The sequence below is a fragment of the Botryllus schlosseri genome, chromosome 5 (genome assembly GCF_051294905.1).
Source record: "Botryllus schlosseri isolate E-star chromosome 5, Bs_hap1, whole genome shotgun sequence".
Lineage (NCBI taxonomy): Eukaryota > Metazoa > Chordata > Ascidiacea > Stolidobranchia > Styelidae > Botryllus > Botryllus schlosseri.
In genome coordinates this window covers 25,089,543-25,115,930 of record NC_137240.1, presented here as the reverse complement: position 1 = coordinate 25,115,930, position 26,388 = coordinate 25,089,543, and the positions used below count along the sequence as shown (strand labels likewise).

General features: G+C 39.8%; 2 protein-coding genes across 2 annotated transcripts in view; both read left to right on the top strand.

The window, feature by feature from the left end:
* The first annotated feature begins 5,086 nt into the window (after positions 1-5,086).
* Positions 5,087-12,325, top strand: LOC145439494 (uncharacterized). Its single transcript, XM_080316974.1, has 2 exons — positions 5,087-5,343; positions 5,412-12,325. The coding sequence occupies exon 2, from the start codon at positions 5,613-5,615 to the stop codon at positions 11,817-11,819; it is 6,207 nt and encodes a 2,068-aa protein (XP_080173100.1). The 5' UTR covers positions 5,087-5,343; positions 5,412-5,612; the 3' UTR covers positions 11,820-12,325.
* Positions 12,326-15,397: 3,072 nt separating this feature from the next.
* LOC145439510 (uncharacterized) overlaps positions 15,398-26,388 on the top strand; it is a 29,612-nt gene continuing 18,621 nt past the window's right edge. The window contains exon 1 of the mRNA XM_080316989.1: positions 15,398-15,813. The gene's annotated coding sequence lies outside the window, so the exon portion shown is untranslated. The remainder of the gene's footprint in view (positions 15,814-26,388) is intronic.

The following is a 26,388-nucleotide window of genomic DNA, read 5'->3' as shown; positions in this document are numbered from 1 at the left end:
TTACAATCAGCAACATACAGCGAGGCTTCCCTATGGTACAGCCTTTAGCTACCCTGATTCTTCCAGCAAGTTCATGATCATAACGGAATATATCCCATTATCCTGATGACATTCAACATAGTAATAGGTCCATTTTGTGAAAATGTATTCCCAACGTTGGTATCAGTTGAAACAAGATAATATCCGATACCACTTTTGTGATAACTTTTCGCAACTTTTATCGTACTTGCAATTTGCAGTGAGAGATATCGATAATAAGTGTTACATCAATATTACCTTTATATCTGTAAGAAATATACATACAAGCAAGTATCTGGATGGAAACAATAATAACTTATGCAATATGTCACATGACTTGATTGCATTTCTGAACAGCCACACTAAATAACTACAACCGTCTGCTCTAATCTCTGCTCGCATCAACTCAACTGCGCTTCCTTCAATATTGATTGACGTAGTCAGTCATCCAGAACTCTTCTGAATTTTCGTCAAGTAATGTTTGGTTTGATTGAGAAATGACTTTGATGTGATAAGAAAAATCAGCACCGCAATCAAGTTTCTGCTGCTGGTCTGTCTCAGACTCCAAATTCCAGATATCATGTATCAGCTTCAAAATTGGAAGTCACTAGTCATTTAGTCAACTCCAAGGAGCGTCGATCGGTGCGTCAGTGATGCATCATGTATGTTTAGTGCAGTGCAGTTCCATCAACTGTTTCATTGCGATGCGGTACTTAATTTACTGAAACCTGTGATGTGATCGTCGATTTCAGTGGTGTTAGTGGTAGTTAGTTCTAACTGACTGGTCTTCCTTCGTCGTTTCGTTTTATTATAATGGCTGAAGCACCGTCGACGTCAAGTGGGTTACTCACAAAGACGCAGAAAAAGAGTGACTTGTGGATTGTGGAAGGATTTCACTCTGATGCTGCATGATAATAACGGCCAGTATACTGGGTTTGCGAGATGTCAAAATTGCTATGTTCAGCCAAAGCATCACAAGTTAACAAGTGGTACGTCGCATCTTCGAAGACATATCGAAGCGTGTAAGAAGAATTGATCGCAGTTGAAGAAAGTTCCTTTCTTCCAACAAAAAAGTAAGCAAGAAATCAAAGGAGAAGGTGATCATGGGGAACACTGATCGCCGGGTGGAGAATACCGAAGAAGTGCCGGTTTGCCGTGGTGTTGTGCTGAAGACGTTTTGCCATCCAGATTTACGGTGAAACGTAAGTTGGATGAGGAGGCTTTATCTTTGAAGCAGAAGCTGTCAGAGGAACTAAGAGTTGCTACCAAGTGTTATGGGCTGGCTGGCATCACCACAGATATGTGGACCGATCTAAAGGGTCGCAGTTCTATTAACTTGACTGTCCATTTTGTTGGAGAGAACTTGACTCTCAGAAGTAATGTTGCGACTGTTCGGCAATTCACGGATACTAAAAAACTGGTATGAATATCAGACAGGCTATCGAAAACATCGATTGGGATTCTTCGACAATGGTCTGAATATGTTTCGGGGACTGGACAAGATTCTTCGGGTTATCTCGGAGTCTGGGATTGAGATCCCCGGAGTCGGAGGGACTTTGCCTCAGAGACCAAAGTTGTCGGAGGGACTCGGAGTCTCGAAAAGCAGACTCCGCTCATCACTGTCGCCCATGGAGACGAGCCCACTCTCCCAGATCCAAATACAAGTGGTGTCGTCTACGAGATGTTTGACCCGGACGGCAACCCGATCAATATCGAGATAGAACCCGCGCAAATTGATCAAATCGTGCAACGAATGAATCCTCCCACTCCTGAGACCGATCAGAACGTGAAGAAGGAAATCTCGGAGATCCTGCACAAAAGGATCGAGGAGGAAAACGACGAGGAATCACAGCTGAAGAAGTTGCTGCAGGACCTAGAAAATTCTTCGTAGAAACTAACCAAAAACCTGACTGATATCCTATCACTCGCTATGAAGTCGACATCGTGCAGTTTTGTCGTGAGATATTCTGACTACGCTTTGATTACGCCATTAGGACACTATGTGCGTTCTTTATCCTTTTTTGCGAAGTTTAAAGTTTAATATTCCATGTTCTATTTGGTTGACAGTTACCGACGTATAGTTTAGCAGTTCTGTGCCTACCTGAGTCATAGAACACTCCGTTAAAGGTATAATTAACTCGATATTCGGTAATTATTAGCGACTATATTACTTCAATTATCGTGCGAAATGCAATGGCATGACTCGAGTCACCTCCAAAAGTCGAGTGACATGACTTGATTCGAGTCAAAATGTGTAATGACTCCAGGGATATATAGAACTCCGGGATGGCTGACTTCATTCTGGCCTTTACCTAAGTAGGTCCAGAAAGTTACCTGCAATCTGCCTTGAAATATCCACTTTTCTGCAAGCTAGCGATACAGCTGTTTCTAGAATAACGATCCTCAACCTTTTGCGGAATAGTTAGTGAGTAAGCTAGACATTCTTCCCTTATCACAACCTTACTGCTGTATAGCCAACTTAGTAAAGCATGACACTGCTGTATAGCCAACCAAGTAAACTATGACAACTCTGAATTTCAGTAAATCATGAATGTGTTTAATTTCTACACATCATATCTAGGGATGGTGTTAACCTCTGAAAGGTTCAGGTTCGTGTGAACGTGAACCTTTTTGAAAGGTTCTGTGTGAACACGAACGTGAACCTTATGACGTCACGTGACGTCATATTGCTAATTTAAACCCCATATTTCACTTAGGTGATTGCCTATATTAACCTACTGTACACGATACCGAGCGACGACTCGGGGCCACATAATAGCTCAGTACTTAAGTATACATATTGACGTTTTAAACGTCGCCAAATGTATCAACTGAGGCAATCAAATGATATAATAATCCCATAAAATCAGAATCTTGCGTCGCTTTGCCATAAATTTCGACCTGATCTGACAATGTATTCGGCGTCTGAGTATTGCCACGTGTATATTACGCAGAGTGTAAAATGGGTTTCTATTCTTGCTACCGATATTACCCCATTAACAAGTTATACAGCAGTATAGCCAACATCCCAGTCCCACGGATTTAGTTTTTATGATAGAGTATACATATGTAGTCAAGATTGACCCCGTACGCCTGCTAGATTTTTACATCAGAAGACGATATCAATCTCATTGATTGGTTGAATTAGGATCATTCGCTGACAAAATTTATGTACAAACGGAAAGCTGGATATTTCGAGCAAACTTTTGTAACAATATTTTTTGAGATTGTCAAGGGCATTTTCGTTTAGTGTTGAATGTTTATGCTGTCAGCTCCATGCATAGAGTGGCCCGCAGTTGAAAGTCAATAAATTTGAAGCAAAGATATTATAATGAAGTGAAAATTGCAATATATGAAAAAGGTTCACAGTGCAGAACCTACCAAGGTTCTGTTGTGAACGCGAACCTCAAATTTTCCGAGGTTCACACACAGAACGCGAACGTGAACCTCACGTTCACACCATCCCTGCATCAGGCCATAAATAACAGGGTGAATAACGAATAATATCAGCGTCTTCTACCTATTTACTAGCCATTGTCGGAAACCTTGCAGCTGGAAAGGGGGGGGGGGGTTAATAGGATTGACTAAATTAACCGTTTCAATTCGCGTTAATCGACAATCACCATGGAGTACAGGGCTGCATTTAAAACAAGCATGTTTAAAACCAGGCCCTTGTATAAAACATCCTTTTTTTAAGCCATGACGTCAAGAATATTCAATAGTGACGTGACTGACGTCATATTGGATTGACATTGACAATTGAAAATATAGTGTAAATATAGCTCCTTTGACGAAATATCTGTGCTATTGCTGTTGAACCGACTATTTTAAGGGTTCCAGCCATCCCATATCGATATTAGGCGGCTATATCGGGTGGTAATCGTCCGTAGGCTCATACAACACGTATTTTTGAAAGTATTTACACAATTATGGCATAATTTTACAACTTAAAAAGAAATTTTTTCAAAAGGCCTTTGTTTAACACACTGTTTAAAGCATGTTTTAAACATAGTGTTTCAAACACCGTTTGTTTTAAATGGACCCCTACCATGGAGCATTTACAATAACGAAAAGATAGCACGGCCTGTAAGGACTCGAAATTGTGATAGCAGCATTGTCAGCTTCTATGTCACTCAATGAAAGTTGATCAAGAAATCAGCACACCATTGATACTTCTCTTCAGGTTCAAATTTAGCCAGGTAGCAGTTTGGTAGGCCTACATATCATTATTAATTTAAGAAGCATTCGGTAGACCCAGTTGTTGAATTCAGCTGATATTTTGTTCACCGAGAAATAGTTTCATGACCGCAGTGAAGAAATTACCACCATGGCTTAACGGTACATCACGAATGGGCCTCCTGAAGCATTTCATTTCATTTATCAGTTAAGAAATATTCAGTATCATTGTCTTGCAGATTTTCCGATAGAGCGATAGATAATTCCATGTCAAAAAATTATCTCGGTGAGGAGGCACGAGATCCAAATATTCAGATCGTGGCCATCTTTGCCAAGATTTCAATGGAATGTGCCCAGTATAATATATCAGGATATCCACTGTTGACGTGATGCAAATGCTGGAACATCGCGTTTGTTTTTCCGGAATCTGCAACAAAAATGAACAAATGATGTATTTAAAGACACAAATTAACATTAAGAATATATATAGATGTATGCAGAGTTGGTCAGTAATGAAGAACTTCTACTTCATTGCAGTACTCAAGTAGGTGTTGCCTATTTTCGAAGATACATCTTGTAATTTTGAAGCAGCCATCTCCAAACTTAAGTACCTTGAAGGCATTTCACTTTCTACAGCTACTTGAGGAAGTTTAAATACCAGTACGCCCGGGAATACGACTGTTACTTGAGTAGCAATGCAGACTACTTTAACCACATCAGGATTAATGTAAATCGCTCATTTAATAGCGTATCACTAGAATCAGCCAAACTTACCTTGGGCCGACTGAGGAGAGGTCTATGCGTTATTGCGACGATTTGACTAAACCTTGCAAATTGAAAGCAATCTTCAGAGTTTTCTCTTCCTCCATCGTACAGGCCTATAGCCTATAGGCTGAAGTCGCGATTTCGGACTTCAAGAGCCATAAACATCACGGTTCAATAAACCTTGTATGACCTTTGTGACGTAACTGTTATATAGTTCACTGTCGTTCAGTTTCGCCCTCGTTGCCTGCTTTGTATCAGATGCTAATATTTCGACTATCAATCTTATTCAATCGTATTTATATCGCAATTTTTATAGATCCTAAAATAATTATTATGAATAGTCTGATTCGAAATTTGTAACTGTCCTCAAGGAAACACCGTCAAGTAAGTATATATTGATTTATCCGGTACTAAACAATTTGTGTTAATTCGCTGTGTATTAATGCTTTCAGAAAACCGTTTTTCGTCTGTATAAAATAAAAACCAACGAAGCAGGCAGAAACGCGTCATCTTGGGGTGTTGGATAGGACAGTTATATATCCATTGTGTATACGTGGAAGATTCCACCCCTCTTTCGCGGTTACATAAAGTTTTTTGACGATTCCACTCAACAAGTGCACCAATCAACAAAGAAAAACTCAACTGTCATTGTCATGGATTTCAACAACCAAACCAAAGATCCTGATCTGGATGTGACGCCGAGATGCGAAGAAGACAACAAAGTCACCAAAACAAAAGACAAACCAAAGTCTTCAAGGTCTCATGGTGCCAGATCAAAATCATCAGTTCAAACGAGATCCATGTCAAAGGCTTTAGAGCACAAATACTTGAAAGCGAAAAGTTCAAGCAAATCAAGTTCAAGTCATCGGTCATCAACAGGTACCGGTACTTCTACATCAAGTCATTCAACTAAATCTCGCTATAGTGAAATGAATGTTGAAAATGTCGTAAATTATCACCGGAAACTGCAAGAAATAAGCTCTGCACGAGCAAAACAGGATATTGAAGATATCCAGGCTTCAATGAACACTGAAATACAATCAATTATAAATCAAACTGCGTTGGCCCGAGCCAATCTACAAGACAAAAAAAAGAAGTTAGCAGAAGATCTACGAAAGAAACTAGATGAAGAAAAGAGGAAGTTGGAGGAAGAACAGAGGAAGTTGGAGGAAGAGCAGAGGAAGTTGGAGGAAGAAGAACAAGAACTACAAAGACGGCAAAATCAACAATGTGAAATGATTAAACAAAGGATGCAGCAAAATGCTGACGAAACAGCTCGCCGTGTAAGACGAGAACATTTGCAAAATACATGTGAACTAGAACTAGAACTCACTAGACGTGGTGTATCAACGCAAAGTTCACCTCAACTGACAGCGGAAGAACTGCAGCCATCTGAAAACAGGAGCCTGGCTCCTCAAGTAAGCAATGTTCCAGAACAACTACAGCAAGCAAGTGCTACTATTCAACCTACGAACAATGTAATAACTTCAATTGCTGAAGCGTCTACAAGTGTTGCTCCAAATGTAACTCCACCGATATCTCCGAATACTTCATACGCAGGTGTGGCTATTCCTTTTAATATCATGTCTCACAGTTCTCGCCAAATGTCTAATGCTATGAATGAGAATGTTTGTGTGCGTGAAAGATCTAACAGTAACTGTGTGACTGCTCGTTTGAACGCATGCATTGCACCCAAAAATCAATCGCCTGTAATTGATGCCAAAAATAGTCGCTTTATTGTAGCGCCTCCCATGATTGATACACAAATAACTCCTAATTTGCCTAGTTCCTTTGCATCTGGTAGCGTACAACCCTTTGTGCCAGCTAATTCAAATCAAGCAGCAACAGCAGGCTGCGCAGTTCAAACAACTGCAAACTCTGATCTCAATGTAAAGCCTAACCAACCGACAAACTTGATTCAATGTGAGAATCCGTATGTCATTCACCAGGTTAAACCCAGTGATCAAATTGTTCCATTAAAGTTGGAACCAAAATGTTTTAGTGGCGACCCAATTGAATTTGATACATTCAAGGAAATGATAAATGCTACTTTGAATCGTCAACCATGGTCGCAAAAGCAGAAGTTGATGCATCTTTTGCAATATACCCGTGGTATTGCCAATACTTTTGTTAAAGCTTGTGAAGATATGGAAAACTGCTTTGATGAAGCTCTTGCGGTATTGAGAGACAATTTTGGCCAACCGTTCCAAATAAGTGACCGCTACATAAACACTGTTATAAATGGCTCGAAACTTGTAGAAGGTGACAACGATTCTCTGCTGTTATTTCATGCATCGTTAACTGCTTGTACCAATAAGTTGACCAAATTTGGAAGAATTCGTGATGTTTCACGCTCTATGGTTGAACAAATTGCCGAGAGACTTCCCCCTTCCTGGCAGCCTGGTTGGAGAACCTTAGTGGCGGAGGTCACTTTTGACCTGAAAACCGAACTGACTGTTGAACATGTAAATGACTATGTTCGCCAGAAAATTAGAGAAATCACTAGTAAATATACCAACCCTAATCATGAAATATCCGAGAAGCAAGTGACGGGTGTATTCAAAACTGGCAAGCCCAAGGCATCATTCAGCACACAAGTTGTGACTCCAACATTGGAACTTTGTTTCATGTGCAACGAAAAGCATTTCTTGAATCAATGTGTCCAGTTCCGCAAAATGCAGTATCCTGATCGCGTTGAATTCGTCAAAACCAAAGGGCTCTGCTTCAAGTGTCTAAAGTCGGGACACTTCGGAAAAGCATGCAAACGCATTCAAGCTTGTATAAGGCCTGGTTGCATAGGCAATCATACAACACTTCTTCACCCACCTGAAGAAAAGATAAAAGAGGTTGCTAACAAAACCTTGGATTCGGCAAATGAACAAATTGAAGGCCAAGGCAAAATTTCTGATTCAAAAGAAGCTACCTCTTTCTTCAGTGCTTCCTGCGATGACAATGAATATGATGATGATGAATGTGTTACTCTGAATGTAGTCTTGGCAAGACTACGGATCGTTGGCACTGACGAGTACATCGCCACTTTGGCATTGATTGATAATGCAAGCAATTGTTCATTCATATCTGAAGAACTCGTGAAACTACTCGGTCTCGCTGGGCCCGAGCGAAACGTAACTTTCCAAACAATCGAACCATCTAAAAATACCAAGAAGTCAACCATTGTTCGTGGTTTAGAGATTTCTGATTACGAGGGATCAGAATACGTACCTCTGAAGTCACTGATATCTACAGAGAAAATCGCTCTAGACAACGACCTGCGGCCAACACAAAGTGATGTACATCAATTTCGACAATTTGAAGACATTCCAATCTCAGATCTTTCTGGAGACATCGGTCTGCTGATTGGTAAAAACAACCCCAAAATTCATAAGCCTCTGGAAATTATCTACGGACCTGAGGATTACTTCGCAGTGAAAAGTGCCATCGGATGGATGTTTACATGCCCAAAACAATCCGAACCTTTCAAACCTCACTCCTATTTCATTCAAACCAATCCAAACCCTTTGTGCAGGATGTGTCACGATGATGTCAATTCCATAGCAAATGACAAAACTGAACTCTCTGTAAATGATAAACTATTTATGGAAAAGATGTCATCGACAATCCTACTTGACTCGAACGGGCACTACCAAATGGAATTACCATTGAAACATCCGGATTTAACACTGCCCGACAACAAACATCAAGCAAAACAAAGAATCAATAATCTGCAGAAAAGATTCCAAAAGGATCCAAAGTTCTTCGATGAATACAAAGTTTTCATGTCTGACATGATCACAAATGGATATGCCGAGAAGGTTCACAATGATGGGCCAGTTGGTAAAACCTGGTACCTGAGCCATCACGGTGTGTATCACCCTGAAAAGAGGACTATCCGCGTTGTTTTTGATGCATCTGCGAAATTCAATAACCTGGCGTTGAACGACCTTCTGTTACAGGGGCCAGACCTAACAAACAACCTTGTTGGTGTTTTATCGCGCTTTCGCAGAAATGAAGTTGCGATCCAAGGTGACATTCGATCAATGTTCTACCAGGTTAAGGTTGATGAATCTGATAGAGACCTGTTACGCTTTCTGTGGTGGAAGGATAATGACCCAAACCAACAACTTGAAACGTACCGCATGACTGTGTTTTTATTTGGGACTGTGAGCAGCCCTAGCTGTGCCAACTTTGCTCTACGAACTGTCGCTGAAGATAACAAAAATGCCTATGACATTGATGTCATAAATGCGGTTCAAAGGAACTTCTACGTTGATGATTTTCTTGATTCCTGTGAGGATACTCCTGCTGCAATTCGTCGTGTGGAAGATGTCAGCTCTCTGCTAAGCAAAGGTGGATTTGAGCTGACAAAATGGGCAAGCAATTGCAGAGAAGTACTGGCAGCAATACCAGAATCAAACAGAGCCAAAAACCTGAAAAATATTGACTTGTTAACTGATGAGCTACCGATGGAGAAGACATTGGGGCTTGCGTGGAATATAGAAGATGATTCGTGGTGCTTCCGCGTCAAAGAAAAACACAAACCTTGTACCAGAAGAGGAATTCTGAGTATCGTGAACTCAATTTTTGATCCGCTGGGAATGGCGCAAACTATAGTGCAACCAATGAAGGTATTGATGCAGCACTTATGCAAAAATAGCTACAATTGGGATGACCCGTTACCTGAAGAAGCCAGAAAGATTTGGTGCGAGTGGTTATCTCAACTACCGATGCTTGAAAACTTTACGATTCCAAGATGTTTCAAACCGTCAAAGTTTGGACAGGTGACAAGAATCGAACTTCACCACTTCTCAGATGCCTCTGAGTTGTGCTATGGTGCAGTATCTTATCTGAGATATCTGAATGATGCAGGTGAGATTCACTGTTCTTTTGTTTGTGGAAAAACAAGACTCGCCCCCATCAAAGGTTCTACCATTCCGAGAATGGAGTTGTACGCTGCAACAATATCTGCCAGTAATAACAAATTTCTGCTAAAAGAGCTGGACCTGCCTATTGACGATTCATACTTCTGGACTGACAGCACAACTGTTTTGCGATATCTCACAAACAAAGACAAAGCTTTCAAAACCTTTGTTGCGAACAGAATCAATATGATCAAAGAGTCTTCAGAATTATCAGACTGGAGATATGTACCTTCAAAACAAAACCCTGCTGATATTGCTTCTCGGGGCCAGACTGTTTCTGAATTCTTGACTTGCGACATGTGGAAATTCGGTCCAGAATTCTTGTGGAAAGATTCTTCGGAGTGGCCTCAACAACCAACATTTCTAGAGGAGTTGTCTTGTGATGACCCAGAAATCAAAAAGCCAAACAAATTGTGTTTTCTTACAATTACCACTCCAAATTCTGTTCTTGATAAACTTATCTCCAAGATCTCATGCTGGACCCGACTGAAAAGGGTGCTGGCATGGGTCTTGCGCTTCAGAAATAATCTTCTTGCCAAAGCGAGAAACAAACAACCAAATGCAAAGCTGACAAACGAGGCATTGACTTTAACCGAAGTTAAAGATGCCGAAGAAATGCTTATACGTCATGAGCAAATAAAGCACTTCTCTGAAGAAATAAAAAGACTGAAGACTGATGGACAAATCAAAAGATCTAGCCCGATCTACAAATTGCTACCATTTCTGGATAATGGGACCCTGCGGGTTGGAGGCAGAAATCAAAATGCTCCTATTGGTTACGACTCAAAACATCCGATAATCATCCCAAAAAAGAGTCCAATAGCAGAATTGGTCATTCGAGATGCTCATGTTTCATGTGGCCACAGTGGCCGGGAATATGTTATAGCCCAAGTCAGAGAAAGATTTTGGATTGTCACAATCAATTCCAAAGTACGATCCGTTCTGAAAAATTGTGTCTCATGTAGGAAACGTCAACGAAAACCAGAATCTCAGCAAATGTCTGATCTACCATCTGATAGATTAACTCCGAATGATCCGCCGTTCCACGCAGTTGCGGTTGACTGTTTTGGTCCGTTTTTGGTAAAGCGTGGTAGATCTGAATTGAAACGATATGGCGTTTTGTTCACTTGCCTAACCACTCGCGCTGTCCATATTGAAATTGCGAATAGTTTGGACACTGATTCTTTCATTATGGCACTGCGTCGCTGCATTGCACGCCGTGGACAAATCAGTTTGATACGGTCAGATAATGGCAGCAACTTCACATCTGGTGAGAAAGAGTTGAGGCAAAACATTTTAACTTGGAATCAAACAAAAATACAAGATTTTTTGGTGCAAAAACAAATAACTTGGTTCTTTCAGACCCCTTGTGCATCCAATCATGGTGGTGTATTTGAAAGACAAATTCGAACAGTGCGAAAGATTTTGGGTGCTTTGTGTGATGAACAAATGTTGTCTGATGAATCTCTATTAACATTGATGTGCGAATGTGAATCAATTATGAATAATCGCCCCATTTCAACTGTGTCTAGTGATCCTCATGATCTGACCCCAATAACTCCTAACAGTCTGTTGTTGTTGAAAGATAAACCCATGCTACCACCTGGTGTGTTCAATGTCAAAGATGTTTACTCCCGAAAAAGATGGAGACAAGTCCAGTACTTGGCTGATCTTTTTTGGACAAGGTGGAAGAAACAATACCTTCCACTACTTCAGATTCGCCAAAAATGGAATGAAAAGAAAAGAAATATCACTGTAGGTGATGTTGTGCTTGTGTTGGATCAAAACCTACCTCGTAACATGTGGTTGCTAGGTCGTGTGATTGAAACCCTACCTGACAAGTCTGGTTTGGTGAGAAGTGTGAGAGTCTTTACCAAAACGAATATTTTGAAACGACCCATAAACAAATTGGTGCTTCTCTGTGAAGCTCGTGACTGTTGAGAGCTGAAATTTGTTACAGTTTTTTGAGTATTGTAACCTTTCGTTTCTTTGTGTTCTCATTGTGAAGTTGCAGTTGTGTAAAAATTGCCAAACTTGCATAAATTCAAATTTTCAATTTTTAAAGGGCCAGGATGAAGTCGCGATTTCGGACTTCAAGAGCCATAAACATCACGGTTCAATAAACCTTGTATGACCTTTGTGACGTAACTGTTATATAGTTCACTGTCGTTCAGTTTCGCCCTCGTTGCCTGCTTTGTATCAGATGCTAATATTTCGACTATCAATCTTATTCAATCGTATTTATATCGCAATTTTTATAGATCCTAAAATAATTATTATGAATAGTCTGATTCGAAATTTGTAACTGTCCTCAAGAAAACACCGTCAAGTAAGTATATATTGATTTATCCGGTACTAAACAATTTGTGTTAATTCGCTGTGTATTAATGCTTTCAGAAAACCGTTTTTCGTCTGTATAAAATAAAAACCAACGAAGCAGGCAGAAACGCGTCATCTTGGGGTGTTGGATAGGACAGTTATATATCCATTGTGTATACGTGGAAGATTCCACCCCTCTTTCGCGGTTACATAGGCTATAAGTGTTTATATGGTAAAGACAGGCCGTATCTCAGGGTCGTATCGTGTCCTGACGATTGTGTTGGCTTCTCCATTCAAGGGAGTGGGCATCTTCATGGCTTCAGTAAGAGCAAATGGTCCACAAATGCTGTGGCCATATACTGGGAGTCAGCCATTGGCAGTTCACAACAGTGCACTTCTGTTGAAGTATAATTCCAGTACTGTAGCATTGAGGTGCCGTTCATTAACAAACATATGCCCGCCTTGTTTTACCAGACATGTAACTGATGAATAGTATCTGTAACAAGAGATTGGATTCAACAGTTGTTATGGACACTTACAACTGCAACGACCTTGACGTGTTGTGTTGTGTTTGTATTAGATTCAAATGTTTGGTTATCCTTAATTGAAATGCCTCTTGAATCTTGCACACCGGTGGTGTACTCAGTGGCTCCAATTCTTACTAGGAATAATCCAGCAATGATCTGGAATACCGGTAAGCCTGCAATACCAGCACTACCTGCATATTCACATATTAATCTATAGTACAAGATCTTAACTGACGAAGTCCCTCCTAACGGTCGCCTTCATAGTTGACACGGCACAGTGTAAATGTACACTTGTACTTGTACAAGACCCTGTGGATATAAAGCTGTATCAGCTGTATCACTCTGTGGATATAAAGCTGTATCAGCTGTATCACCATGTGGATATAAAGCTGTATCAGCTGTATCAGCTGTATCACCCTGTGGATATAAAGCTGTATCACCCTGTGGATATAAAGCTGTACCAGCTGTATCACCCTGTGGATATAAAGCTGTATCACCCTGTGGATATAAAGCTGTACCAGCTGTATCACCCTGTGGATATAAAGCTGTATCAGCTGTATCACCCTGTGGATATAAAGCTGTAGCACCCTGTGGATATGAAGCTGTATCAGTTGTATCACCCTGTGGATATAAAGCTGTATCAGCTATCAGCTGTAACACGGCTCTATCAGCTGTATCACTCTACCTGTATGGAATCGGTGTCTTGTGTTCAAACAATTCTTGATTTTTTTATTATTATTTTTTAAATTACTTTAACTTTGAGAATCATCGCTGCTCCCATATTATAGACAAACCGTACCGAGATTCACCCAGGTATCACTCTGCAATTAGTATCAGGTCTATACTATGTCTGGGATGCGCGAAATAGTCTAGTAGGCTGTCACACATTTAGTGAGTCAGCTTTTCTCGCCTACACGCGCAAAGAATGAGAAATTTCTATATTTCATGACTAAGTCGGTCCATATATGATCGGGAATTGTATATAGATTGCTATCAATTTTTATAACGTCTGTCTGCTCACGTAATCTAATTTAGGCTACCGGCCGGTAGAACTGAATGAGGTGTGTTTGAAAAGGTAGGACCCCTCGAATAATAAAATTAAACATCTCCGGGTGTGTAGACCCGGCCGTTGGCAGGAACGAAACAGCACTTCGTCAGGCTCCCCAAAAAAGAAAAAAACCTGGAATCTTGGGCTCTTATAGGGTGATAAACCGTCCCCCATGACGTTGTTCGCTTTTGCCACGAAATTATTGTTGTAATGTTTAGTGAGCTAGCGTGAAGCGCAAAAATTTTCAATAATTAATGATAACATCGGCCTATAAGATCGGGATACAGCTGATACAGCTGTGATACAGCTGATACAGCTTTATATCCCACAGGGTGATACAGCTTGATATCCACAGGGTGATAGGCTTTATATCCACAGAGTGATACAGCTGATACAGCTTTATAATCACAGAGTGATACAGCTGATACAGCTTTATATCCACGGGGTGATACAGCTGATACAGCTTTATATCCACAGGGCCTTGTACAATGAACACATTGAACAGCCTCGGATGGTGACATACATTCGCATAACATACGGGTAAATGAAAAACATACCGCAAGGCGTAATCAAAATCATACTGCGGATATCAATGTTAACGTTGGAAATTATTCTACATTTTGTTATCTTCTCACGATTATCAGCGCAGCAAAACATGTTACATAAGATACTACAGAAGCAGAGATATTCCGAAGGCGAGTAAATGACCGTACAGGCATACCGGTAAATTGCTGCTGAAGGAATAGGGCTAATACCGCAAAGTTTCAGACTACCTGAACATCTCATAACCTAGTTAACCTCTAGCTTTATATAATAACATAAACAGGGATATTATATGCCTCTACCGCTCTCAAAAACTTAAAATTGCACACAAATGAAGCGGGTGACTGGAACGTGCATCAAAATTGAATGCGCGAATCTGGACCCACTTAGGTAATACCGCGATGACGCAATTGACGCAGTCAGCCATCCCGGAGCTCTATATATCCCTGACTGATTGCATACTAGAACTATTTGTGCAACGCACACGATCAGAGAAATTGGAAAATTTTCACATTGTCATTCGTCAAAGTAAATGTCATCACAATACTCACTCACTAAATACCTTACTTGTATGTGATTGAATCGCCGGTAATTAACTAGCTAAATCAAACCCCTAAGAAATTCCACTCACTCATCGGATATGAAACAGCGTCGCTTAATGTATGCTTTTCTAAATGTAAATCATATATTTCCAGCAGAAAACAATTTTCACTCACTCGGAAATGAAACCAATGTGTTGGTCTCCATTCGATATTTTGTTTGTGTCAAATACTTTGCAATGAACACATTTGAGTGGTTGAGCTTTACATCATCAAGCTGTCATTTGTAAATCAAGATTTCGGTAAACTTGTAAATGTATCGTTTAACTAACCGAAATTTAGTGATTGGGGAACATACCAAACGATACACATCCACCTCCGAAATACTGCGTTGATCTTAATTTCCATCATCGTGATAATCGAAGTACATTTCTTTCGAATTCGTAACAACCGGCGTTTCTATGACATGATAAATTTTTGACAAGTTATGCTTAGAAGATTGGTTGCATATCGCGAAAAATAATATACCACTCATATTGATACTGCAGCTATCCAGCTGTGATCACTCGTCCATGATATTCCGCTATGTCTCGAATAAGAAACTACTTCTTGTTGTGATGTCTTGACACTCTATATAAGTGTATGTATCACGTGTGAGAGACTACTTTATTATGATTGAGACTCTAGACGCTACTACTGCACCAACGTTCTGAATAAACCATTGTATTGAGTATATATCTGTTACGAAGAACTTCACCCAAGGCAACAGCTTCTCGAGATAAGTATTGTATAGCCGAGCACCAAGACGATTGGTTAGCTGTACTTTTATACAGATCATCAGAGACAATAAGCTCTTATTGCTGCATGGGCCCTGAGAAAGTCGTTCGGGTATACAACTTCAATACTGAGACCGACGTTTTTGCTATCGACGACAAGGGCATTCTTCACGGACGAACACGGTACACGTTTTTAATTGTCAATTTCTGTTGAAAACGATCATGACAGCTGACCCTATTGAATTGTGTATGTGTTAGTGATTTTGAAGTGTTATTGTTGTTCTGTCGTAACATATTCGATATTTGTCATAGACAAGTGTTTACTAAAGTGTCTAAATGGCGAGTAAAACTATACAAACAGCTGAGAAGGTACTATACTCTGAAATCGGTCACGCTAGAGATGTTAAGCACGAAGCTGCTTTACTCGGTATTGCCGATGAAAGAATTGGGCACGCTTTTCCTATCAGCTTTGTTATAAACGAGCCTGTGTATTTAGGCAAAGCAAAAGTTAATCCAATTGCTAAAATTGGTCAAAATAACGCGGCCAATTTCTCCGGACAGCCGGGGCTATCAGCGCACATTGCGAAAAATTCGACTATCGTCGACCCGCAAGAATCAAATCGCCTTCCCGTTCAACATTGTGTCGCGCCGTCAGTAAATGGTAGCTCAGCTTTTCTGAGACAATATATGACTGACGCGCAAAGGCAAATGACTTTGGTTGAGGACAAAATAAAGCGCATTACATACTACATGTACTACATATTATATACTATCATACGGGAACTGTTGACCTTTGCCCAGCGTGCCGACGCTGGTTTTTCTGAGAGGAATAAATATGCGAGCGCAATACATTTGACTACCGCTCGCCGTATCACTAATCTATGATTTCCAACCAAAATATTACGCTAAGATATGTTCGAATATGAATCAGGTCTTGATTATCTTTTGCTTGAATTCGTTAATATGGGATTTATCTTGTGCACAGATCAAATCAACTTATCCCACAATCGTTGAATTCGTTAAGCACTATATCTTATGGGATTACCATACGCTAAGAATGGAATTATGTCCCACATTTACTGAGAAAATATCACCGATTTATGCAATTACACGGCAACTCTCATTGAATATTGAATTGAGATGCGAGAAATCGGGGGCTGGCATTCGTTCGACCCGGGTGTGTAGAGGCGGGATGAAGAAGTTGAGAGCATAACGCTTCCTGGTCCGAACAAACCTGCAGATTGAACGGACTGGGGCTAAGGCGGGCCTCTTTGCGATCATTCCCGTGTCTATACGATAGAACCTTTGACCAGTACCGCAGTCTCGTGTCGGATTTATATTCATTGAATGTAATGTCGAGCGGCATCCTTTATGCCTACAACGCATTTTTATCAATAACCTACATAGCTTTAATGGCCTCTGCTAAGTTAAGGTGTTATCGGTGACTTTAAATATTATTAACATTACGGCCTTGATGTTCTTATCTCAGCTCTAGACCTATTATAAAATTCGCTATTTAATATGTCATATCTTGTTCAGTCGAATAATAACTGAACAGCGTACATTGGTTTGGATTCATAGATGACGGACACGTGAATATTACGAAATATTCTAGTTACGGAAATCGTTTCTTTTTATTCGTGAACGGATACCTTATCAGTCACATAACGCGTATGTGAATTTCAGCTTTCGATATTAATACGGCATACACGCTATATCGCCACGTTCATGTTCCGCTGATTCTAAACCCAACGGTTTCTTAATTTTCGTAACGCTTTAGCAAGGAAGTGTAATTTCGCAATACAAATTTCTTCTTCAGCATAATCGCCTGAAATCATTATTCGGCTCCACCATTATTATCTAACCGAAATTATGCTAATTTGCCCGAATATTGTACTTTTACCGATCGTCCATAATGACGCATCTTTCATTCAAAGAACCCATTCGTAACTCCACATTGAGTAATGGTAGTCTGACGGCATTTCAAAAAGTGATTTCATAGGCATTTCAGCTTTCATATATTTACAGACACATAACAGCCCTCTCACTCCTCTGTATATGATAACATCATGCCATGATCAATGTGAGTTTGACAGATATTGTAATTACTCACTTACATTTCTAATAAATCCTTCATTTGTTTTCGATTACGCGCCAGACCTTGTGCACAGAGCATCTATTCCGCCACTCCTAAACGCTATCTGGTTTGCTTGTTGGCCTGACGTAATAGGGCATGACTCCCTGTTTGAATTTTTTTTTATACAATTTGCGCCACATGTTACACATTAATGTATAAGCATGCAAGATTGAAATATGACACGCCTTCGGGACTATTTGTAATTACCGAGGCCGTGCTTTGTAGCCAGAGGTGGTCAGTAACGATTTACTTGAATCGTTTTCATCTACTAACTTACTTTTCGCTATTATCAGTTTGTCAAGTAGAAGTAGTTTAATCCTTCAATCAGGAAGATAGCCTGAGAAATTCCGGGGATGTTTTCACGAAGTATCAACACTTAATTTTCATAAAAGTTGAGTAAAGCACCGCGTTGTCGCACTTCGCCCAGGTCGTCATGACGTTTGAAACGGATGTTTCGCAATCTAGCATTTACTTATCATATAGTAATCTAGCAGTCCATGACGTGTTCTAATCTGGAAAAGTGGACTTTGATTTTTTTAGTTTCAAAGATGTTTTAGCATACCAACCTTCGAAACTTTCCGGACTAAAAACGCTTTTAGAAGTAGCATTTATATTTCATTTTCAATCCCCAGTATCATATACTTTGAGTTCTAATTAACATCAGTTCTTTTGTCTGGATAACGTACATGTTGAAGTATTAAAGCAAGTGTAGTAATGCCTTTAATTTCTGGAAATAAAGCTACACAATATGGCATTTTTACGGTCAACTATATTTTTTTATTAACGTTTACGGATCGCACAAAGTGTTTAAAGCGTATCCAATACAGCTTCTCCGTATTGCTCTTCGACTAAACTGCAGGCCTTATAATAGGTGGGATAATGTCATACCATGATGTTTTCTAAAACGTGCTGTTCGAGTAAACATAGGATTAGTATCGCATTTCCATCTCAATACTATGATTTCAATCCCATGATGCTGACGAATGCCTATGCTGTCAAAAATTGGATACCTCCTGGTATGCATCAATATGAATCAAGCTCGGTACCTTCCACATAGCTCGATTTACAAATTTTGAGAATCCATGTAAGCGAATTACGATCGTTTTCACAGCTACTTACTTACTTGAGTAGATTTAAAGTCAGTCAATTCTACTTCTACTTCAAGTAGTTATAGGTTGCTTATGGAAGAAGTACTTCTACTCGTACTTGGGTCGATTTTTTCCGTCGCTTCTTCTACTTCTACTGAGTAACTTTCTTGACTACTTTTACCATTTTGTTTGTAGCAAGATCTAGCTTTAGTATCTGCTTTTTAATATTATTCATATCATTCAGCTTATTTTCATTAATAGCTTACTAACGCTACCCTACTTTTATATTCCACGGCATCGCGTGCGTACATTTAGCATATAACTATGAGCGTTATCCCGTACTTCAACCACATGTTGCAATTGCTGAGATAATTACTCCGCATCAAGACGACTATCAGAAAAACGTGTATTTCCACATTGTTAAGCCCTTGAAACGCCCATTAAATTTCAGTTTCGATATAAATTTCAATAAACAACCATTGAGCAGGCTTATATTGTGTCTTTCAAGTTTGAAACATTTCTTAGTGCTTCAACAGCCTTATAATGACTCGATTAATATCAATTCTGTACAACGTCATAACGCGCTGTTTTATCATTTCTAGCCAGTTGATTGACTTGCGATTAGTTGTTTGGAATTCACTTTATAAAACTCAGCATTAGCTATCAATCGCACATCCGTTTAGTGCGATTGATAGGTAATTAGATTACGCAAACCATTACCCCGGCCCAATGATATATATACAATGATTGGAAACTCCAGTGAGCTCTGCGTTTGAGCGCGTCGCGAGTCATGCTTCACTACAGGTATGAAATCGATGTAAACAAACGGTTCGCCAGCAATCTTTCTTCAGGAACTGGCGTTAACGTAGTGAAAAGTTTTTTATCGAGACCTCTTTTGCACGTGAAATGTGTGCATACTGTACAGGTTTTGGCCAATACCAGTAGCATGGCTTAATATTCAGACGAAACTGATGTACCAGTGTGCCTACGCGATGAACATTGTGATCGGAGGTGGTCTCGCAGTATCAAATAAAGGTGGATACTTCATAGTACGAGCTAGAGTTGGAATCAGGTCACTATCTTCAAGGCATTGCAAATTTTTAATCAAGTCACGAAGTCATTTCTAAATTTTTCAAGTCAATTCAGGCAGGTTCTAAAACTGACTCTGAAGGTAGGCCTTCTGAAGTTGTGAAAGTAGGCAAAACCTACTTGAGGATATCGCAAAAGGAATCACGTTTTTGAAGTAATAATAGTCATTATTTCTTTGTTACGGAGATTCGTCTTGTGATCCGAATGCTCATATATACTATTGAATAAAAATAAAAATATTTTTATTTGATACATATCAGGAGTAATCGTCAGCAGCTTGTAGATACAGTATACAATTGACTAACAGATGTATACAAAGTAAAGTCTAACTTATTTCTTCATACTACTCGAGTACTTTTCAGACCGTTCATTTTCTGCTTCAACAAGTAGATTTCAATATCCAATTGACTAAGAAACGCCTGGAAAACCTGGTCTTAACCTACTTTTTCAAACTACGGTACTTCATGAGCAATGTTCCCTTTAAGCTGCGCACGTGCGCAAATGCGCAGTGCTGAAGCGGTCCCTGCACACAGAAAATCTAAGTTGCGCACAGAAAATCCGAAGTGATGTTTTTTTTGAAGTCGTTGCGCACTGTTGTCCAAGGCACCACGCAGGCGCGCAAACTCGTGAAAAATTATAGGGAACATTGCCAAGGGCAAATAGTGTTATCGCTGAAGTCTTACATCGAGGTACAAGTGCGGCCAGCAAAGGTAAATACTGCACTCCGTGAAGAAATGAGACTTTGCAATCACGAGCGCCTAACGAAAAATCTTTTTTTAGTATGGTGTCGTACGCGTGAGCGATACTGATATCATTTCAATAGCGCATTATTTTCCGGGAATGGCGAAATAACATGGTTTAACATAGTTATAAATAACAATGGGCGAGCTCGAAGTTAATCTGCGAGAAACTAGCGCATAGTCTGCTCCGCGTGTCATGAACATTGCGTAAGATTTCCTCAGGACCGTGTCTGCCGCACCCAAACCCTCAATTAGGGGGCCGAGATCGAAAGGAGCACAAAATTATTTCGTGAATTAACATAAATCATGGTGTATTTTTTGGGAATTTTTCAAAATATTTATCGCGCCGCGCGCGAATTAATTTTGTCAGATGTCTTGATTATTGGGTACCCGACCCACAACAAAAAATAGGTGTGATTAGGAGAAATGGGATCTTGGGCGTCGGCCATTACCTTATGCCACGGCGCACCAAGACTATGTGTTATAGTTAAGTTATAGGCTATGTGACATGCGACTCCGAGAAGTGCGCCAAAACGATCAGCAGCGAGAAAAGCCTGGCCGAAAAGGACTGCCCTATATGCTGACCGAAAACTTCGATTCATACATATAAGTTTAATTGTCCATAGGCGCGTAAATGGCTGGCGCCGAATGTTCATATGCTGGCGATCCGAGTCCCACAACAAGACAAATGCCATGTCGAGGGAACATTATTTGCCAGTTTTAAATCGTGTTCGTGTTTCAGTTTAGTACGTTTGAGCGATTTCAATGTCTTTTGACATAGCCGATAGGAGGTCACGAAATAGCATCATATAACGAAGTCATTATACCAACGAGTGCGCGCGAAGATGTTTAATTAATATTTTGAGGACCTACCTTTTCTAACACACCTCACTTGATCAGCTTTACCAGTAAATCTGATTATGTGAGCAGAGAGATGATAAAAATGGATAGCAATAGATCTATGCTATGTAATTCCCGATCATATTGACCAATTCAATCATGAATCATATAAAATTTTCGCGAGTTCAGGCGAGATAGCCACTAAGCCCCCCCGATGTAGATGATATCGGCAAAAAGCGCAGAGCCCGATACGGGGTCTGGGGGACTTCGCCCCCGATAAGTTCGGTTTATCACCTTATGTGGGGGCCTTGTTGCGCCCTATTGTACAAGGGCCTGCGCAGTGAGTTAACGTGTTTGAGCAGACTCGTGAAAAATTAGAGGGAACATTGTTCATGAGTACAATTTAACATGATATGACGGTATATCTTATAAGTGTATGTGTGCGCAAGAGCGACCCACAATAGGTAGAAAGTTCCTGCCACTGTCCATGTCAGGTTTGATAGACTTGTGCACAGCCAATGATCTATAAATGATTGTTCACAGCATATACTTTGTATGGTCATTAAATTGTAATGTTGTCCATGTCCAGTCCAGTGACTTGCAAGATGGTGACTTCGAAGAATGGGACGGAATAGAGACTATCCAACAATCCACTTCACTCAACAAATCTCCGAACTTACACATCACCATCTATTCCCTCAACGGTCGAGGTGATCATGGAAGAAGTTGGACGAATCCGAGCATCATAACAATGTGTCATCGCATGGGTATTACAGAAGCAGGATTTTGAACAGCTTAAATACCTCACCTCTTCATGGACTCCTAAATGCTCTGATACTAGTCGTGTCTAAATTTCAATGAGGATACCAACACCATAATATCATTGAGAATTTTATACAGGGTATGGATATTTCATTTACTATAACACTTGAAAACTGCATAAACAACTTTTGTTATCATGTCAGACTTGTTGTCATCTAAATTCAGAACAACAAAAACCAAAATCCTAGTCAACGGAAAGCATTCAAGTCAAGTGAATATGTAGCAAAAGAGGATTTTCATGTTTATGCAAATTACAATATCAGATATACCTATGTTTAAGTTATTCGATAAATGTACTGTCTGCATCTATTTTTGTTGTAATTTATGAAACTGTGCTGTGCTATTATGAACAATCGAATAACTGTGCCTGGTAGTTGATAACGTCAATGTTTCTTGTCACGTAACAAAAATATATATTCTCAAATGTTATTTTTTCGAGCTTTCTTATCCTCTCTTAATGACAATAACAGGACAGCAGTTGGATGGTAGAGCAGCGATCTCACATGACGTTGAACATCGGAGGGCATTCAAGCATCAAGTACCATGGCATTTGAACACTAGTATGTTTCAAGCCGTTCAGTCAGTTCATAGTCGTTCAGCAAGATTATTTTTCTCTGCATCAATCGATCCAATGAGTATCAATCCAATCTGGCACCATTCGTCAAAGTATTATTCATTTTGACTGCAATCTTTGGAAATATCTCAATGTCTGAAGCAAAGTGGAACATGACATGGTTGCTTCTCATGGACGGCCTGGCGTGCCAAAATCCCATAAGATAATGATTTGCACTTTTATTAAGATCCCTGAATCCTTTTCAATTTCCTCGCTGCTGTGGGTTGCTTTGCGGCTGTTTCAATACACGAACAATCTTTTCTTGAAAGCTTGAATGGACTATAATTTATAAAAAAATGTTCACGATCCTGTAAAAAATTTATGCATTAGACATTTACAGAATGGGAATTTCTTATGTCACAGTTTTGCCAGTCAACTACAATTGAAATCAAGTTATTTATTCAATCCGTCAAGTATTTTCCGTACTACCACATATGCAATATATATGAGCAATATATATGAGCAATATGCATATTCAAGAGAGAGATTTTGCATTGGATGATTGTGGAGTTACATTGCTGGAAAAATAACCTGAGTATTTGAAGCAGCAGCACATACAATGCAAGTTGATGCTCATGCTCAGGTCATAAAGCGTGATGCAAATGGCGCAAAGTTATGAAGGTTATACATAAAAAATCATAGACGTACACACCAGACTTGTACAAACTAAACATTTAGTTAGTTGACGGTCAACTAACTAACAGTTTTTTGAGTAGTTCTAGTTCTAGTTGTAGTTGCGGATTTTGAAAATTCCGTAGTTCTAGTTCTAGTTGTAGTTGCGGATTTTGAAAATTCCGTAGTTCTAGTTCTAGTTGTAGTTGCAGATTTTGAAAATTCCGTAGTTCTAGTTCTAGTTGTAGTTGTGTATTTCAAAAAAATATTAGTTGCCGAACAACTAGAAAACACTCGTGTGTCATGCCCTGCGTGACAGGTGAGGTTACTGAAGGTTACTAATGTGATCATGACAAAGGATCAAATGCTCATTGTTGGATCATAGTTAATACATTGATTATGCCGAGTTCACTGATAACTTGGCAAATTTACAACAATCGACAGTGCGCAGGGACACGCGATCTCCCGCTGAGGTTGTTTACTAATTGGAATGTGAACTAGTGATCTCCTGCTGTGCGCTGGCGAGTATTATCTCGGAACTAAGCTGTCGCGTCTGTTAAACTTACGAGATTTGATTCGTGATGATGATGCCGACCACGCCTGCCCAGGCACAAAGAGAAGACGATCTGGATTCGCCCAAGGTATCTTTACAAAGGAAATTGCAGAAATTGCCTGGGTCGTCTCCTCCTGGCTCTCCAACTCACAAGTAACCGAAAATCTCACTCTTCAACTTTCTATCTCCAAGTCAGTGTCGTCCGCTTGAAGTTAAATCCGGCCCGTATGAGGTGAAAAAGTATGCCAGGGAACAGCGACTACCCCTGAGTCAGAATGTGCTAAGCCGTTGGCGAAATATGACCGACTTGCCAGAATTACGGAACTTGGCGAAAGATTTTCTTGGGACGACTGCGACATCTGCGCCCAGTGGAAGAGCTTTCTCGCATGCTGAGATTTTGTATTCCCCAAAGAGGGCAAAATTCAACGGAAAATCATTTTCGCGACTCATGTTGATTCGCTGCAATCAGTATAACCGCTGCCGAAAATGGTTTAGTTTATTCCGTACTGATTACAGAAAAGTTCTGTATGTCTGATTTTTCAGTAATTTCGCTGTACCGACGTTCATGTGGAAGTCTGGAACGCCGAATTCGAATAAAATAAAAAAGAATGAGTTGATTGAGAATTAAATTTAGTTAGTTGTGTTTTAGTTATAGTTAGTTGCCGATATTTAAATTTCGTTAGTTCTAGTTCTAGTTATAGTTGCGAGTTTTGAAAATTGAGTAGTTCTAGTTATAGTTCTAGTTGCGTAATTTGAAAATTGGGTAGTTCTAGTTCTAGTTCTAGTTGCGAGTCTTAAAAATTGAGTAGTTCTAGTTATAGTTATAGTTGCGCTTTTTGAAAATTCAGTAGTTTGTACAAGTCTGGTACACACTATACAATGACGAAGGTTACAAAATCATTTACTAACCTTTCAATGAATAAGACACCATAGAATGTTGCTCGCAAATGCATAAATCATCCAGTTTGTACAATCCTTCCAGCTATCAATCTTAACGAGTACTCCATGTTAATTTTCAAGGTTTACAGGCAATTCATGGGGAACACTTCACAACGGGTAGTTCATATCAAAGAAGTGCCAAAACGTTTACCAGGTATATTTTGAATAAATGGGCATTGGTAGACGCTTTCGGACACCTCGGTGTGAAAGATTCAACTATTGAGAGTAGTACGACATATCACGCCAGGTCGATGCGCACAATACCAACTATGGAGTGATTATATCCTCAATGTCATTCTAGTGCATTGTTTTGCCGATGGAATATTGTTTGGAACAATGCCGATTCTCATCATTCATGTGGAATGTGGATTGAACGGCCTGACCCGGTAAAAAGTTATATCTGTTAGCATTTTACCAATCAGTACAATGTTAGTTTCCGGTTATTTCCGATTTTATATTATATTATGAAGGTACAATCGCTATACTGATACTATGGTTGCCAGTGAACTCGGCCCTACAATATTACAACATATACTATATAAAACAACTTAGTTGCTCACACAATTATCGTAATCAACCCTTCTCTTCTAAAAAATCAGGTGACATAAACGCTGCCAGAATATTTTAAAATCCTCTTTTAACAATCCTTCTAGGTTCTGCACATCTATATTGACGCTCACCCACAGTATCTATTAATTTTTTTGGCTGTGTCGTACATGCATGGTTGCAACCGATGCGAAAATGCCTCACAGCTAGTCGGTACTTTGATAAATGTGCATTGTTAAAAGTTATATTAGATCCTAGTATGCAGCACTGCCTCACTATGCTCAAGAATCCAACAAAAACTAAACCAATTGGGGAAAAGCAGTGAATTAGTACCCCAGAAAGGTCGATTGCAGCACTCCCCCACAGTAGGGCTGTTCAAAAATAACTTTTTTTTCCCGATTCAAGCCGGTCACCTCTTAAATCGTCAGGTTGCAGTAGAAAACCTTGCTCACCAAATTTCACTCGATTCCAACCAGTAAAGGCCTCCGCAGATCCAATTAAAATTTTTAATTTATTATGGAAAATTAAAAAAAAAAATTCCAAATTTTTCTGCCAACCCCATGAAATTGTTGAGCTGTCTTCAAAGACGTTGCAAAACAAATTTGAGTCAATTCCGACCAGTAGAAGCGGAGTTATTGGAGTTTTTCGTTGAAATTTCTCGGATTATCCTTGATTGGTGGATAATCCGCGATTTATCAACGAAAAACTCACATAACTCCGCTTCTACTGGTCGGAATTGACTCAAATTTGTTTTGCAATGTCTTTGAAGACAGCTCAAC